We start from the raw sequence: 17,163 nt of genomic DNA, 5'->3' as shown, positions 1-17,163 counted from the left end.
GCAATTTGATTGATTAATATAAAATGTTTTAATTATACTCTGAAACAAACTCTTGCTAGGATTACTTTGAAATTAAGCACAAGTTTTTTACACTTTCACAAATTTTAAATTTAGTTTAACACTTAGGGTCTTCGCAGTACTTCACTACAGAGTTTATCAATTTTTGATTTTTCAGGCACTTTGAATTTGGTTGATGCTGGAATAGGTGGTTTGATCATGCACAAAATTCCTTCTCTTGGGTGTAGTTAACAAAAGTATTTTTTCAGAACATCTGGTGCTGCTGCCAAGTTCAATATTTTGTGGCACTTCATGATCCATCTGCAAACTTTCTTCCCTTGAATGGTGAGAGACAGTGTCTAAATCACTTTCTGGAGGTGAATCTTGAAAAATTTCTTGCAAACCTTGTTTTTTCTTTCTGTATGCAGCTGTTTCTTTTCCAGTTTTTGGATTTGTTCCTCAGCTCTCTATGAGACATGTCCTTTACTAATTTACCTACACCTTTTTCTTTATTTTTTATGTACCCCTGCTTCTCTTTTAATTTATGTTGTTAATTTTTTGTGGATCTTCCCTCAACTTCTTTCTTCTCTCCCTTTATTTCAATTTTCTTCTTTTTTTTTTTTGTTTTTCATTTTCTGTGAGCTTTTTTTTAGGCATGTTTTCCAAGTCCTGAAAAAAAGTTTAGTTTAGTGTATTGCATCCAATATAAAGTACATGAGTGATAGGACAGGTAAGAATTGATTACAAATTTTTTTTTTTTATTTGCACAGGTAAATCAAATGGCATTTGTAATCAGTTGTCATAAGAGGAATGTTTACTCATTATTTGTAAATTAAAATACTGTTCACTTTTAATTTTATATACACTGTACACATAAAATCTTAAAATTGATATAAAACTGAAATAAGGCATTACATCCTTGACTCACCAACACATGCACACACACACAAAGCCATTTTTACACTTTATAGTACATAATAGTAGGCTACAATTGTGAAAATGTCATTCGCATAGCTTATAAGTCATTCACATGCCCAAATTTGAGGCATGTGGATGACAGCAAACCAGCCATGGGAATGACAAAATGGTTGTTTAATGCTTCTACACAAGCCAGTTTATAAGGCAACTATGTAAAAATTTGGCCAAATGCCTTCAACTGGAAGGTTTACCCAGAAGTATTATCCAAATTCAGTTATATTTCATATTTAGCTATTAAAATAAACCATGTTAATGATAGTAAATATAAGCTCTCACCTTCAAAATGGATTAAAGTTGGTAGTTAAACACACAGTTCTTGAAATACAGTCAGCAACAACTTGCGCTAGTTAAGAAGAGACATCCATGTTGGTTTTCAGGCAGTGTAACCAGACATAACAAATTTCCTTTCTTAGTAAAAAAAAATCTTCTTTTCAGACATGTTAATGACCAAAAATCCCTAGGACAATCACTATATTAATTTTAATATAGTTTTTTGCCCTTTCATAGTTTGTTTAGTTAATATTTTCTTTATAGCATCATTTTAAATGAAAATAAATAATAATATTAACAGAAAACAGATAATTTCCAGTAGAAATCTGTGAGAATGTGAAAAATTACGTGAATGGGACAGGACATGTGAATGACATTTTAGGAATTTAAATTAATTTTTTTTAATAAATAAATATATTTTGGAGAATTAAATTTTTGAAAAAGTCAGTATAAACTAAAACCTAACTGTGGGGAAAAACCAATATTATAACATTGTGTAATGGAGGCTCAAATTACTTTAAGACATGAATATTCCCATATTTGTAGAATCACCCATCTACACTTGTGATAATTGTATTGTATACTTCCTGTTGCTCGTCATTCAAGGATGCTTCATTTTTTCTAACTGCGTCTTCTGAGGCCACTGTATCGTAACTGCTCTGCTTCACGTACTCTCTATTTTCAAAATGTATTGATGTTATTGGCTGAGGTAATCCATACTCTTTAAGAGGACGGCCGCCTAATGATAATACGACATCCTCTAATACCGACAGGCATTTGTTAAATATCAGGTCCGATGAGTGCTCTACATCCACGTCACCTTGCCTTTCCAGTTGTTTTTTTTAAGTCTTCAGAAAGGTGTTCTTTGTATTTTTCCCAAAGACATAAGGGGTTGGAAACCTGGCAGAACAATAAAATGATAGCAAAAAGCTCTCGAATCATATGCAGTGTTTGACAAAGTGCTGCCTCTTCAAGAGCTGAATCCAAATGCCAATCATCTTCGAGTAGACCTAGAGCCTTGCACACGGATTGGAAAGTGGGATGTAAGTGACCATCTACAGTTTTTAACGCTTCAAATGTAATTGGGCCTCTGATCTCATGTAGAAGCATTCGAAGGTGGTAGCATTCTGTATTGTTTGGATGAACAGTATAAACCCTACCTAGAACGTGTTCTTTTTTGACCCCTGACCATCCTTCAACATTCACTCCTCTCTTCCTTCTCTAAAACGATTGCTTGTTCCAAACGTAATACGCAGGGACTTCCGAGTATAGCAATGTTTTTGCAAAGTCATCCACTTTACACAGATAGAAAAAGGAGAGGAGTGTAGTTGTAGGAGGACTACTCAATTTGTCGTACAAGTTCTGCTCATTAAAATAAATTCTCTGTCCATTTTCTAAATTGACAGCAAGGTGCACTACAGGAGGAAAACGCTCATGTATTGGGAATTCAAGGATTCGCCAAACTGCTTCAGCTGAACTTATATATCGACCACTTGCGTAGGTTGTAACTTCATCCTTCCCATTCTCTAAAGTAAACGTAGCCTGATCTGACCCTTTATTAACATATTTGCAAACGTATTTGATTGACTTCACTGAATGGCAATACTGTACGTTCACGTGAGCGTTACATGTTCTTAATAGCACTGGATTATAAGGAACCACCCAACAATTATCTATTGTAAAACCCTTGATATTGACAGATCAGTGGGCATCAAAATGCCCACTGGACAAATCTTGGCTGAATCGTAATCGCCTTACCGGATAGTCGTTAGATCCAGATTCCGTATATATGAGACAGTTTCTATAAACTTCAAACTTAAATGGGAATATTAATCCTGCTGGCTATTAACTCACAAAATCCGCCATAAGTAGCATTTTTAATCATATCAGCAAAATATTCGTCAGATGTTACGTAGTTATCACCATTCCTGTCGTGGGTTATAATTGAAAACTTGCTCCAGTCATTAACCACATATCTGACAATTTCTGAACGCACCTCCATCGCTCTATCTTGTGTTCCGTACATTAAATAAGAGAGAGCACGAAACAAACATGCACCGTCACCAACAATAGGGACGACAGTACATTCTTCAACTTCTCCATTAACGTTCAGATTTTCTTTAGCCATTTATAAAAAGTCTAACCGACAAAACCTATACTTAAACCAAACGAAAACAAAACAAATCCCAAATACAAAGCAGAGTCTATAACCAAAACTACTAAACCGAAACAAAACAAATGCAATCCAAAATATGCCAAGAAAAGAACAGCCAAAATCTAAATATATATAACTCAAAGGTGACTGACTGACTGACAAAGTCAGGTAGAAAGACTTTTATTACCAAAAGCTTCACCCGAGGTATGCAAATACAAAAACTCTACATACAATTATGCAGTAAAAGACCAATTGCAATTGATTGGCTGCAGACCAGGGCATCAATTGACCTGGTCTAGAAAGATTAGATTCTACCTTTGGTTTTAATGTCCATTGCTACACTTAAATAAATAGGGTGAACAGTCTACCACCCGGAGAAGGCCTCAAAGATGAAAACAAAAGTTTTCAAATATAATTACAGATGGCTGCTGCTAACAGATCAGAAGTTGCAAACAGTGAGGTCCTCGAGATGCAGTGGTTGCTTCCTATTCTAGGTAGTGGTTGAGAGAGACAGGGCGGTGGTCAAGGTGTCATGGCCGCAGGAAGCTTCCGAACTACGTTAGGTCATGAATAATTATGTGATGATAGAGACATAACAATACTCTTTAAATTATTTCAATTAATTACAAGTACTTGACATATATTAATATTACTTATGTAGGCTATTTATTTGTTTTGTAGTTTAGTTCAAATTTAAACTGCTTGGATGTGGGTGCATTCTGAAAGGGTTGTGCATAGCCTTGCTCCGTCCTTATTATGATACATCATAACGTATGTACTTGGGGCTGAATTGAAACATACAATAAAATAGTAAAATATTATAGGCGATGTGGTACTGACACGACTCTTGCGGTGGCGGAATAGCACATACACACGCGGGAAGTTTGAAATATGGTGTGTCCATAGAGGTTGTTGGTGGGTGGAGAAGGGAGGGAGGCACATCAGGCTTAAGGGAGAGCATAGCCCTGGTTGGTTTCTAAGTTCTACTAAAATCCTAAGAATGAATAGAATTTTAAACATGTTTTAATAAGCTGCTATAACTAGAGAGAAAAAAATACAGATTAGCATTGGTCTTCATAAAATCATTATGGAAATATACACCCAGAAAACAGAAAACACTGCTTTAAAAAAAAACTGTCAGTAACGATAAACTCTGAGCAAACTAAAATGCAGGCAGTGCAGTAAAGTGACCTGGCGACCCAAGGTCAACAGCCGTAAACCATCCAAAAAATCTGAATATGAGTGGCTCAACTAGTACAGAATGTGCTGAATCTTAGAATGCCGGATTAGAGACCTTTCACTGTAATGACGTCTCTGATTTCTATAATAAAAAAATATACAAGGTACAAAAACCACTGGAAACAATTTAAAATTTTCAATATTATTTGAAATTATTACTAGCAGTTGGTACTAATTGTAACTAACTTTTTTTTCCCAACGTGACATGACTACCATGTAAAAGTAATTTATGGATAATTTATCAGAAATGGTGTGATAACATAATAAAGTGGTTTATATTTATAAAAACTACGTGTAATGTAACCATCTTATGTAGTACTAGAGTAAAATGTTAATAGAGCAGAAAAAACCTTTCGTTGGTTAACTTACTTTCCTTTAGAAAAGCTGCTCTCATTAATAATCTCCCTCTTCTAATAAACTAAACATAACACCATTTTATTTTAAGAATTCTTTCATTTTAATTGTTTGTTTGTAGCTACGTATTATGTACTTGTGCACTGGCTCAGTGGAGTTGGCTTTTGTAACCTAGTTATTGTCCAGTGTGCACCAAGTGCAGACCAAAGCAGTTTCTGGAATTTGCTTATAGTTTTACCCAAAAACACAATTTGGGGAACTGTTTTTTTAATTTTACAGAAAAGCTTTAACCTCTACAACTATTCTTAGGAGAACTGAAATGTCCCCTAAATTTTAAAATGACTAATATTGAATATATGATGATAGGTTACTAATGAAGATTCATTAACATTGTTTGTTTTAGAACACCATTTACAGAGCGTCAAAATGAAGAACTTTTCAGTGTTGACAAGGAAAAAACAGATGTTAATGATGAAAGAAAACGGATGACAAAAAAACAGAAGCGTGAAGAATTGAAAAATAAGCCATTTAGGTGTTTTGAAATACTTACTGCAAGAAGTAAAGTTCCAGATCCTGTGATCAAAAGGTTTGTTATTCAGTATCTTTATGTTATGGTTTTATTATTGAAACCATTTTTGATTTGTATCTGAATTTGGTTTCTGTATGTCGTATGAATTTGATTTTCTGGTATGTATTGAATGCTGAGGAAACCCTCTGTACATATTGCTGTAAAAGTTCCTTATCATGTATCCAAGTTTATACCTGGATCCTGATAGCATGACCCTGAACACATTGATCCTATGGTACACGAGTCTTGCTGTTTTAATTTAGTTCGTCAAAAGATTACCTGCAAAACAAAAACTGGTGATATATAACGATGAGTTACGATCGTTAGTTGAATACGAAAAAAATTTTTGCAAGACCTCACATAATTTGCTTGTATTGTGATATTTGAGTTTTTGTTCGTGCAGGATCTTTAGGCGTACTAAATTAAAACAGCAAGCATCATGTACCACATAATATATACACAATCATGCATGCCATCAGAATCAACTTTGATACATGATACTGAATAATTACTTATATTGCTTTGAAAAATGGGGAACAACAAGGAAAGCTGAACAAACAAAATTTTTTCAGTTAACTATGTATGCTGATATTATTTGTTGGTACTAGGGAGATTTTTTTTCCAAACACAGTGTGCATGACCATCTATGTACAGGGTTTGTTCGGAAAGTAATAGGACTGAGTCGATTTAAAAAAATTTATTGAGCCAATCGTTACAATTCTTTAAAAACTTTCAAAGTAGGCTCCTTCTGCGTCGATGCAGCGCTGCCACCGCGATTTCCAAGCATTGAAGGCATTACGGAAGACATTCTCCGGAATAGCCTTGTGAGCCACGGTGCAAGCTGCTTGGATCCCCTCTGTCATCTCAAAATGCTTGCCTTTCATCTGCCTTTTCGAGCGAGGAACCAAAAAGAAGTCCGGGGGGGCCAAATCTGGGCTGTAGGCCGGCTGCGGAAGCGTTGGGATGCCGGCGTTGGTCAGGTAGCTGTTCACAAGAATGGCGGTGTGAGCCGCAATTTCTGGTCGTCAGTGAGCACTTTTGGGACCATCTTCGCGCACACCTTGCGCATGTTCAAATGCTCCATCACAATGTCATGAACCACAGATTTTGGTAAATTTAACATCTGGGCAATTAAACGAATACTTAGTCGACGGTCTGAGTTCAAAACTTTGCGCACACGAGTCACATTGTCGGGGTTTGTCGAAGTCGAAGGTCTTCCAGCACGGTCTTCATCGGCGACCTCTTCCCGGCCCTCCGAAAAGGCCTTGAGCCACTGAAACACACCACTTCTTGCTAAAGCATCATCTGGGTAAGCCTGCTTGATCATATCAAACGTCTCTGTCGCAGATTTACTGAGTTTCACACAGAATTTAATCGCGTACCTCTGCACTAACGAACGCTGCATTTTCAGCTTGCACCACTCACAGAAACACGTCGCGCGAAAAAACCTGTCCTGACTCTCCAGCTGCTCGGAGACAACTGACCAGTTGCTTGTTCGTTAGCTAGGAACCCCCTCTACCGAATCCAGTCGGTGCGCACACGCTCCAAGGTACAGTCGCGGTGGAAGAAAATCAGTCCTATTTTTTCCGGACGAACCCTGTATGTGTGAGTATTCTATTACCTAGAGGCACTTATGAAACGCTAACCTATTAGCTGTGTTTACTCTGTCAAATAATGTGTACCAATTTTCGTACAAATTCTGAAACTATGGCAGTTCAAAAATGTAAGTAAGTTTTTATGTTACGCCTGTCAAAAGATATTTACAGTTGAATTTTTTAACTTGTGACTAATTAAAATCTTTAGCCTAAGCTATTTTTATTATAAAATATACTGTGTAATTTTATACCTTATTATTTTAATTTATAAGATATAGTGACTTGATGTAAGCTTTTGGACATACGCTATTGCCAAAGCACATGTATGTCTGTAGAAGAAAACTACAAATACACAAAAGACAAAAACACAAATTAAGCAAAAAGTTGCTGTTGTCAACAGGATATAAACACCACATAATATTCCATAACAGGAATTACATATTTCATTTATCCATGAAAAATATATATGGAAACTTATTTACTTAAAAATTTAGGTGTGTTCAATTATAGTTAACGTTTTTGTTCTGAGGTGGTTGTGCTTATATTATTTATTTTTACTATAAGTAACAAACAAAGGCTACGTAGTATGAAATAACTGTACCAACAGACTTAGCTATGTATGAAAAGTTATATACAGAAAAAAATTAACCACTTTTGCTTAAAGTACAGTTTGTATAGTGTAATATTCATATATGTACAAAAAAGTTTTTTTTCTAATGACGGGATTTTAACCCAATCCAAAAAAAAACCTTTTGGTTTCGAGGAGCACTCAGTCAATGTTTTATTAAACCACATATAAATTTCAAAGAGATTATTGGTAATCAATACAGTAATGCAAAAATTTTTAATGTAATTTTTTAAGTTTTAATTACTCCTTTCTTTGGATTTTTAAGTTTACAATTTTGTAGTCGAGAATAGTTTTGCTGCTAAAAAGTTTCGTTTGGCACATATAATGATTGGTGTGTTCTCCAATGTTTACGAATTGATATATGTATGTGTGTGTGTATACATATGTTTATGCTGCAACACGTGGGTCCGCCATGTTGACGACTTATCTAACCACAGGCATTATCATTAATGGACATTGCCTTGCAATTGGAGAGCTTGTAAAATGACACTCTGGTTGTAGAAGGCGCCCGTGGCTTGTCGTTAGTATTAGAGAATACCACGACATGCCCCACTGGCAGGAAACCAGACAACAGAAATGCCTACCGCATTGTGCATTTCAGAATTGAGCCCGAGGACAGTCAAATAAACTGTTTAACACTGTAATCCTGTGGGTTAAATGTGGGGTTATCAAATTAACCAGATCCACATTTCAACGTAGAGCTGTAATGATTCACAAAATTTTGCAGATACACCTGACAGTTGCCAATTCACAGATTCTAACTAATAGAGGGAAAACACATTTTGGCTAAAACTTTAAAAATTGACTAAATTACCCAAAATTTCTCATTCATAGAAAAGCATGCAATGCAAATGCACATGTATTTTAGTTTTAATATATAAATGTTAATTAAACATAAAGATAACCTCAAATGAACTGAATGGGATTTTTTTTAAATCAGACATAATATGAATACAAAAACAAGTGAGTGCTTGTTTAGTCTGCTGTCATTTAAAACATTTTGCAATAAAGAATAAACAATTCAACACAATTTACATAGCTATACATTGGCTCACTATAGAAAACATTTAACTAAACTAGCACTGATTACAGAATTTGTAGATTTTTATCAAGAAGGCATTCTTAATTTTTCAGTGAATGTGTTTTAGTGCCATAAAAATATTCTCCTGTGCTGAAAAGTTTTTTAGATGTAACACTAGTAGCAGGTACGTGCAGGTACTTTGCAGCAGAAAGACATAATTTCTGTTGTACAGAAGTTATTTATTTCCATTATATTCTCTAAACTGATATCTGCAATTGCAGAATTGTTTAGTCTAGTCACAAGACAAACATTCTCAGTTTTCAGTTTATAAAGGGAAAATAACCTCCCTTTTTTTAACTTGTATTTTAAGGTTGTTTTCATTTGTTTGTTGCCGACCCATTAGTTGCTTACTGAAACGTGAATTTACAAATGGGTGCTGGAAAAATTAATTATTTAATAAGTAATTATATAAAATAAGATAATTTAAAAATAGGTAAATATGAAATATATTGATTCGCGAAATACGTAGTTTAAAAGAGAATTTCAAATCTATAAGATTGCTAGACTTTGTAAATGTTTACAATTGAAGAACGGTAATTCCAATATCAAATTCCCAAATACATTTATACTGAAATGCATTTCATGTGGTCACTTTGCACTATGTTATATGAAGCTTTATATTGTTATGTTATTTTTTAAAAATTAAACTTTTAAAACTTGACATAAGTTGATTAAAAAATTTCTCCATCACGATATTACAATAATTTCTTTGCAGTTCAAGCAGTTGGTATTTTCCGTTGTTTGTTTTGGCAGCCATGTTTCAATAAATAAATCATTTTCCTATATAACTTTATCATGATGGTGTTATATTTATATTTATTTGCAATTTATTAAATTCAAGACCTTTATTAAAATACAGGAATTTTAAGTTTGATTTGTACGGCTGGCACATGTAGCTAAGAAATTGTGCAAGTTCAAAGTACCTATGTAGTAAAGGAAAAGTGAAAAGTGTACTCATGGATTTTCAGGTTATGGCAGAAACTTTTATTTTTCAGTAATTTCGGCTGAAAATTACAAGTGTATTGTGAATCCGTAGAAATGCCAGTTAAACTAAATATATTGGCAAAATCGGCTTTTGCAGATCCGTATCAGCACAGCTGTAGTTTCGAGCATGGGTAAACTACTTGGGATTAATATTCCAAACAAGTAGAGTAAAATCAATTTCGCACTTAGTTAACCTGGTGAGGTTTTTGAAAGTGCCTCACGTTAGGTGTTGTTTTTGTCATGCTTTCTCCTTCCCAGACTCAACAGGCTAGTTTTTTTAATTTTTTTTTTATAATATTTAAAAATGATAGTTTGGCTGTCTCCACAATAATTTGCTAAAGCATAAATAATCTTAAGTTAGCACACTTCACATGATTTAAGAAATTGTTATTAACAAGTCTCCTTTTTCGTGGTACCACATTAAGAACATCAAACAAAAGTTACTGCTAATTATTATAATTTATTTGTACACAAAAATTCCTACAACAGTTTATCATCCCATTTACATTTATTGTAATCATTAATACAGAGCTATCGAGTTTCTTAGTTAATTAATGTACATTATTATTTAGTTTCTAAAAAAATTCCAATTTTAATTTATATTGCTTATTTTGGCATGAAATTTTATTAGTAACTTCAGATTTATCTAAATCACATTTTTGTATAACTGATTTTAATTATTAGCAACCAATTTACTAAGCTTTTATTGACAATCAGCGTAACAAGTGTTTAAATGGTTTAAGAGAAGATTTTGGTACTATTTATCAGAGTGCTTCAAAAAGCTTGCTGTTCATGTTAAGTGAATAAAATTATTGTGAAAGTGAAATAAAATGGGGTGTGGCTGATAGATCGACTCATGGGACAAAGAATCAACGTGATCAATGTAAGAGGATATAGACTAAGTGCAGGGGACTATTACTTCTGTTTTCAATTTCAGTTAAACTTGTTACAAAAATAATTTTAATTTTAAATACATCTGCTTGCAATTTTGTGAACAAATTAATTTGATTTGATTCTTTTGAGTGATGCTCAGTCATTTCTGTTAATTTAATTTTCATTTTTACTTAAATGTTGATGTAAATAACATTAAAAAGTTTTCTAATCATGGAATATGGCTCTAGCCATACGTAGGAATGCAATAAATAATATTTATTCTATGTAATCTTTATCTTGGTTTTAGAGTTGACTTCTTTTTATAAAATTTTGTTCCTCAGTTGCAGATGAACCACTTATTATTCCAGTGTTAAAGTTACTTTAATTTATTCTAGGAGAAATGAGTGATTTTTCAAGACAGGTAGCCAAAAAGTTATTTATGAAGCTCATTGAAATTACATGAGCTATTCATATAAAGTTAAATTCTTCAAAATGAATAAAGTGTATATTTCTAAATCAGTGCAGATTTTCAATTCAAACCAGGGGCTTAGTAAGGAAATGTTTGTGGATACAAGAGGTGTCATTAAATGCTCTGTGCAGCTCAAGTTTACAAGCAAATGCTGCTTTGCTGATCTGAGCTGGATTTTAATGTTCTTTAATGTAAATTCCTGGGAAATGTAAAATATAAAATCATTCCTTGTGTCTACTAGCAGGTTACAGCATATTCTTGTACCTAACTCATTATTTGGTATTGCTTGTATTCTGAAGTGTTTTGGTTGGTATCCCCTGAAACTTTATGGTTGATTGTTTGTTTACCTTTAAATTTATTTTTAATATATATATCATTGAAATTTAAACTAGACTTTAATACCTATGAGGTATCTTTCTGTAAGTGTCTCAATAACCAAAATTCCCGGTAAGGTAAAATATTACCGATCTAAAATTACTGTTCAGGCAATATAATCACTTAACTGAAATGAGCGTTAAATTAATTTAGTTGTATTTACCTAAATCTTCCAATTAAGTAATACAATGTTAAAAGGAAAATATTTCAAGAAAAAATAATTAAATGTTAAGCAATATACAACTAATTAATTAATTGTATCCAAAATTAATGGTTCATACTTAAATAATATGAAAATTAAAAAAATAAATTAAATTTGCCAAACAGTAATTAGCCTCAGTAAACAAAGCTAGCTCATTTAAAATAGCACTAAGACTAATTAAATACAAATTGTCAGGACTTCTGAGGGATAATACTAAGTTTTTCAGGAATAGTTGTGCAATATACAAAAATAATCAAAATTAAATTTAAATTATGAATTATACAAACTGTAACAGAAATCAATGATAATATGTAGAATTTTGGATACAACTAACCTATTTCACAATCTTAATCTATTACTAACTAAACACACATATACCTGAACATAAACACATCATTATAGAAATATCCAGAATCTTCAAAATATTAATTTCTGTAGTCTTTCATAGCAGTTAACCGAAGCTGATGAACTTGAAGAATGATGAATCAGTCCTGTAGTAGTATATGTTAGAATTATTTTAAAAGCAGCGAATCTTCATCTAGCTAATCGTCTATTAATGTTTTTTTTACAAGTGTCAAATTCACATTCTTCAATCTTGCTCCGTAGATATCCCTTTAAATTTGGTGTAGGACTTTAATTAATAAATATATTATCACATAAAAAATGACAGTCCTTTTCAGCCTTCTAAATTCAATATTTGTTCCAAAACTCAATGTTCTTAATAATCACTTTCATTTATTTTTCCCTTCCCTTGTTTTAAAACTAACACATTTAATTACAAAGAGTATTTAACCTACAAGTTTTCACGGAGATTTTATGCACAGGTATAGAGTAATGCTGTAATTTATAATAAAAGAATTTAACTGGTGTTATCAAAAAAAATTACACTTATTAAATTAAATACAGTACAATTTCATTACAACCTTTTTTTCTTAACAATCACTCGAGCTGTCTCCTAGAAAATAATGACATTTATTCTTCTTCAAATATCAGAGCACCCACCTTACTGAAGTTATAGCAATAACTAAGTGGGATTAAAATAATGTCAAGTTTCATTAATACTGCAATAATCCACCTAAGGTGAAAATTCAGTATTTAATGAGGATTGTATAAATTTTGCTCACTTTATTACAATCCGTATCTTTTATTTGCAATTTGTTATTTGTTAATTTATTAGTATTGCTTTGTAGGAATCGCGTGCGAACTCCAGATGAAAGGAAGTCCACGCTTGTTAAGAAGATTGAAGCAGACCGACTGCGTCAAGGAATTGTGAAGAAAAAATACATTATAGCTCAGAAGAATAGAGAATTGGCTAAACTTGCGAAGAAAAATGTTCCCAAAATAGGCACATTTAAAAACGATCTGTGGGTCAGTAATGGTGAGTTTATTAGCTGTAATGATTTTGCAAGAACTTAGGTTGAGGGTGTGTATGTAAATAAATAAAAAATTAATGAAGTTTGCAGAAGTAGTGAGGGTCAAGTTCAAACCCAAGTGTGGCTATCCTGGCTTTGGTTTTCCATAGTTTCCCAAAACCTCCCCAGAATAATGCTGTGATTGTGCCTTTTAATAGTCCAAGGCCGAACTCCTTATAGCTTAATTGTGTTTTTCCATCTCTAATGTCATGGACAAAAGTTTTAGCTCAATAAAAACATTCACAGTTGCTTTATCACTCATTGAGGCAGTACATTATTGCTCATTGAGGCAGTACAATCTGACAAATGACCTTTTGAAAAGTCATTGCTTTGTACCAATATATATTACTAATGATGTTTCTATCCACGCAGTGATAAAGAAAAACTTGTCCTAGAGTTGCCAGAGACTGCTACTTTATTGGAGCAGTGTTTTTTTTTTTTTTTTTTTTTTTTTTTTTTTTTTTTTTTATTTTTTATTTTTATAATTGATTCAGGGAAGTTGCAGTGAATTTAGGCAGCTCTGGCAGAAACAATTACTCTGGCACTGCAGTATCCTCTCTTAAATGCTATACGCCAATCATGAAATGCCTAAATCACACACCCTAAACATCCCATACCTAAATTAAATGACTTTTTTTCTCATGTATGTTTTAAGCTGTGAGAGATGTACATGGCAGAATATTTTGTACTTAATTCTGTCATGTGCCTTGTGTCTTTGTTATGTATCCAGCACCATCACTTTGAACTAATATTGTTGTTCACTCAACAATATTTTTGTATTGTTGAAAAGAGGTAGTATACATATTTTACACTTTTTGCAAACACTTGGTTGACTGGTTGTAAAAAATAGATACACAAAAGCAAAATAAACTTAAAAATGACAAAAACATAGTAATAAAGTAATTATAGCAATAACACAATTCACTTTGGTCTGAAGAAGTTTTTGTGGAGCTGTGTAAGTGAATTAATACTACAGAGATACAACGGCTCTTTAGGATCTTCTTGTGTGGCACAAAGCTAAAGCAGGTTGTAAGCAGAGCTGTTACGGCTAGAGATTGCTCCAGCAGCAGAACAGTCATAGCAGCATTACTCTTTTTGGAATACCTCTATGGTACATGTATGGGAAAAGGATAAGTCCACGTGCTTTGCTATTGTTCAGTACTGAAGGTCAGTAATGGTCATGGGGAGGCGGAATGGATTATTTTTTCGTCCGCAACTGCGCACGACGTCATGTGGCTGAGAGCTAACCTGTGCCACGCCCGCAGCCAGACAGCACTCCCGCACAACTTCTCACTCAACTCGCTCGTTTTCTCACACTATTTCAATATATCTTTTCAAATCTTCAACATCAATACTTTAAACCATTGCGCTTCCTACGGATTAATTATATTTCATGCACGTGCCCTAATTCAGCTGCAAAAAAATAAAACGTGTAGACAATTTTTTTCTTCAAAAACCTTCCGAAACACTGTGTGTTAAAAAACATTCTGAAAGCACATTTTTCTAAATAAATGGAAATTATAAATCACCTACGCCACAAGGAAACATTATACTTTAATATTATGCAAATAAAACACCTCTTAGTTTAATAGTTATGTAAAGGTGGTGTGTTATGTTTTAGATGTCGCACCGTCTTATCATCCATGTAGAAGAGTTACCCGAAAAGCTAACAAGACTATTGCCATGGAAATGGAAATATGGTTAAGGAAATATTTTTCAAATGTTTGTAAACAGTAAACAAAATATAAAAACATCTTATAACTGTATAATTAAAATACAAACAACCCTATAGCAAATTTAATTTCAATATGAAAAAGTCTACAATAATGTTTACAAGAAACGAAATTGCAATAGCAATACAAAAATTTCGCAATTTTGTTACATTGTTAACATATATATATATATATATATATATATATATATATATATATAAAATTTTTAATAAAGGCAATAAAATGACATGCTCAATATCTGGAATACAATAAATACCTTAAGCCCTACATAATTGCTGGAATATTCACAATAAATGCTTTTCTTAAATATAGTAGTTAAAAAACATCGTAAATAAATTATGAACATGTATATTATGGTGAAGGAAAGTGGACACTATCACACTGAAAAATAGCAAATTTAATTTCAATATGAAAAAGTCTACAATAATGTTTACAAGAAACGAAATTGCAATAGCAATACAAAAATTTCGCAATTTTGTTACATTGTTAACATATATATATATATATATATATATATATATATATATATATATATATATAAAATTTTTAATAAAGGCAATAAAATGACATGCTCAATATCTGGAATACAATAAATACCTTAAGCCCTACATAATTGCTGGAATATTCACAATAAATGCTTTTCTTAAATATAGTAGTTAAAAAACATCGTAAATAAATTATGAACATGTATATTATGGTGAAGGAAAGTGGACACTATCACACTGAAAAATAGCAAATTTAATTTCAATATGAAAAAGTCTACAATAATGTTTACAAGAAACGAAATTGCAATAGCAATACAAAAATTTCGCAATTTTGTTACATTGTTAACATATATATATATATATATATATATATAAAATTTTTAATAAAGGCAATAAAATGACATGCTCAATATCTGGAATACAATAAATACCTTAAGCCCTACATAATTGCTGGAATATTCACAATAAATGCTTTTCTTAAATATAGTAGTTAAAAAACATCGTAAATAAATTATGAACATGTATATTATGGTGAAGGAAAGTGGACACTATCACACTGAAAAATCTTAGACGATAGTTTTCCTCATCTTATTTCTTTCTTTGCGTTTTTCGTCTTGTTCGTTAACATATTTCATGTTCAAATACCTGATACGCATATACGTTCTTGTCCTGACAAAACAGTTTATAACTTCTTCTGGATATTTATTTTCAGTAGTTCCGCAAATCATTTTAGTCAGTCATTAAAAAATCCGCTCTTTTTTGCACAAATTGTTGCCATGAACATTATCAAAACACATTTCAGCGATCTTTATTAATTCAAAAAATTCATTAGTGGGACATTTTAAGTTACCCTTTATGTATCCAGCTATCGTCCTCCGAATTGAAATCCGTAGTGCCCAGGTCAGGATATTTATTTCTGAAACGGTGAGCTATATAGCCAGCAACATATTTCAGCCCTTCAAGAAAAATTTCGTCACTTGAAAGGGGCCTGTCCTCTAAATCTAAGTCTATTTCTTCTATGTCAGCAAGATCTATTTCATTTAAAGGTGATTTCTCCTGAAATGTCTTTGTAAAATGCATTTCCTTGCACAAAAGTAGTTCTGTACTTTCATTCTGATAAGCACTGCCCTGTTCCATTTAATTTGACGAAATATCACTTACCAAACACATTTTGCCTGTCTTCTCATCCGTGTTTTTCCGTTCAGAAAAAACTGCTGCAGAATGTTTTCTTTTTAAGGACTATGTGTTTAATGTAAACCTACACATTTGATTGGTACAGAATGATATAGGCTACTTACCATTTTTTACATTAATTTTGTCGCTTCTGCGGCAGCAATGTATCCATTCTTGTTGAAGATCCTCATGTTTTGGAAAGCGGAAAAACTTTATCCCATCACTGTTTCTGCTACTGTTTTTACAACCGTAAACAGCACAGTATGACATTTAAACGAAATTCGTACACCGTAGACAGCTTTACTGCGAACGAAAGAATGACAAGACGTACAGAGCTACTGTAGCGCAACAACCATGGCAAGAAGCACAGTATGTGGTGGTGAGTCAACGCTCTTTAGTTGCTGGTGTTGGGTGAGCTATCAGCCACGTGACGTCAGCAGCTGCGGGGCGAGGGGAGGCGATGCGCGCGCGCGTACCTGTTGTCTTAGTACCATGAGTAATGGTGTACAATTCCTTAAATGTTCCTGAGGTGAAAGAGGATCTACTCACTTTGATGCTCAGTACTTGGGGTCTGATTCCACTAAGCTTGTCT

The 17,163-nt window shown here is 33.0% G+C and overlaps 1 protein-coding gene across 3 annotated transcripts in view; it reads left to right on the top strand.

The window, feature by feature from the left end:
- The window catches only part of LOC134530693 (ribosome biogenesis protein NOP53), a 47,563-nt gene that overhangs the window by 2,883 nt on the left and 27,517 nt on the right, over nucleotides 1-17,163 (top strand). For all 3 annotated transcript variants that reach the window (XM_063365771.1, XM_063365772.1, XM_063365770.1), the window contains exons 2-3: nucleotides 5,397-5,579; nucleotides 12,959-13,146. In XM_063365771.1, the coding sequence (XP_063221841.1) occupies nucleotides 5,397-5,579; nucleotides 12,959-13,146 (371 nt within the window). The remainder of the gene's footprint in view (nucleotides 1-5,396; nucleotides 5,580-12,958; nucleotides 13,147-17,163) is intronic.

Source organism: Bacillus rossius, chromosome 3 (genome assembly GCF_032445375.1).
Source record: "Bacillus rossius redtenbacheri isolate Brsri chromosome 3, Brsri_v3, whole genome shotgun sequence".
NCBI classification, from domain to species: domain Eukaryota; kingdom Metazoa; phylum Arthropoda; class Insecta; order Phasmatodea; family Bacillidae; genus Bacillus; species Bacillus rossius.
Note: the sequence above shows the minus strand (reverse complement) of the source record. Positions and strands in the feature narration are given on the sequence as shown.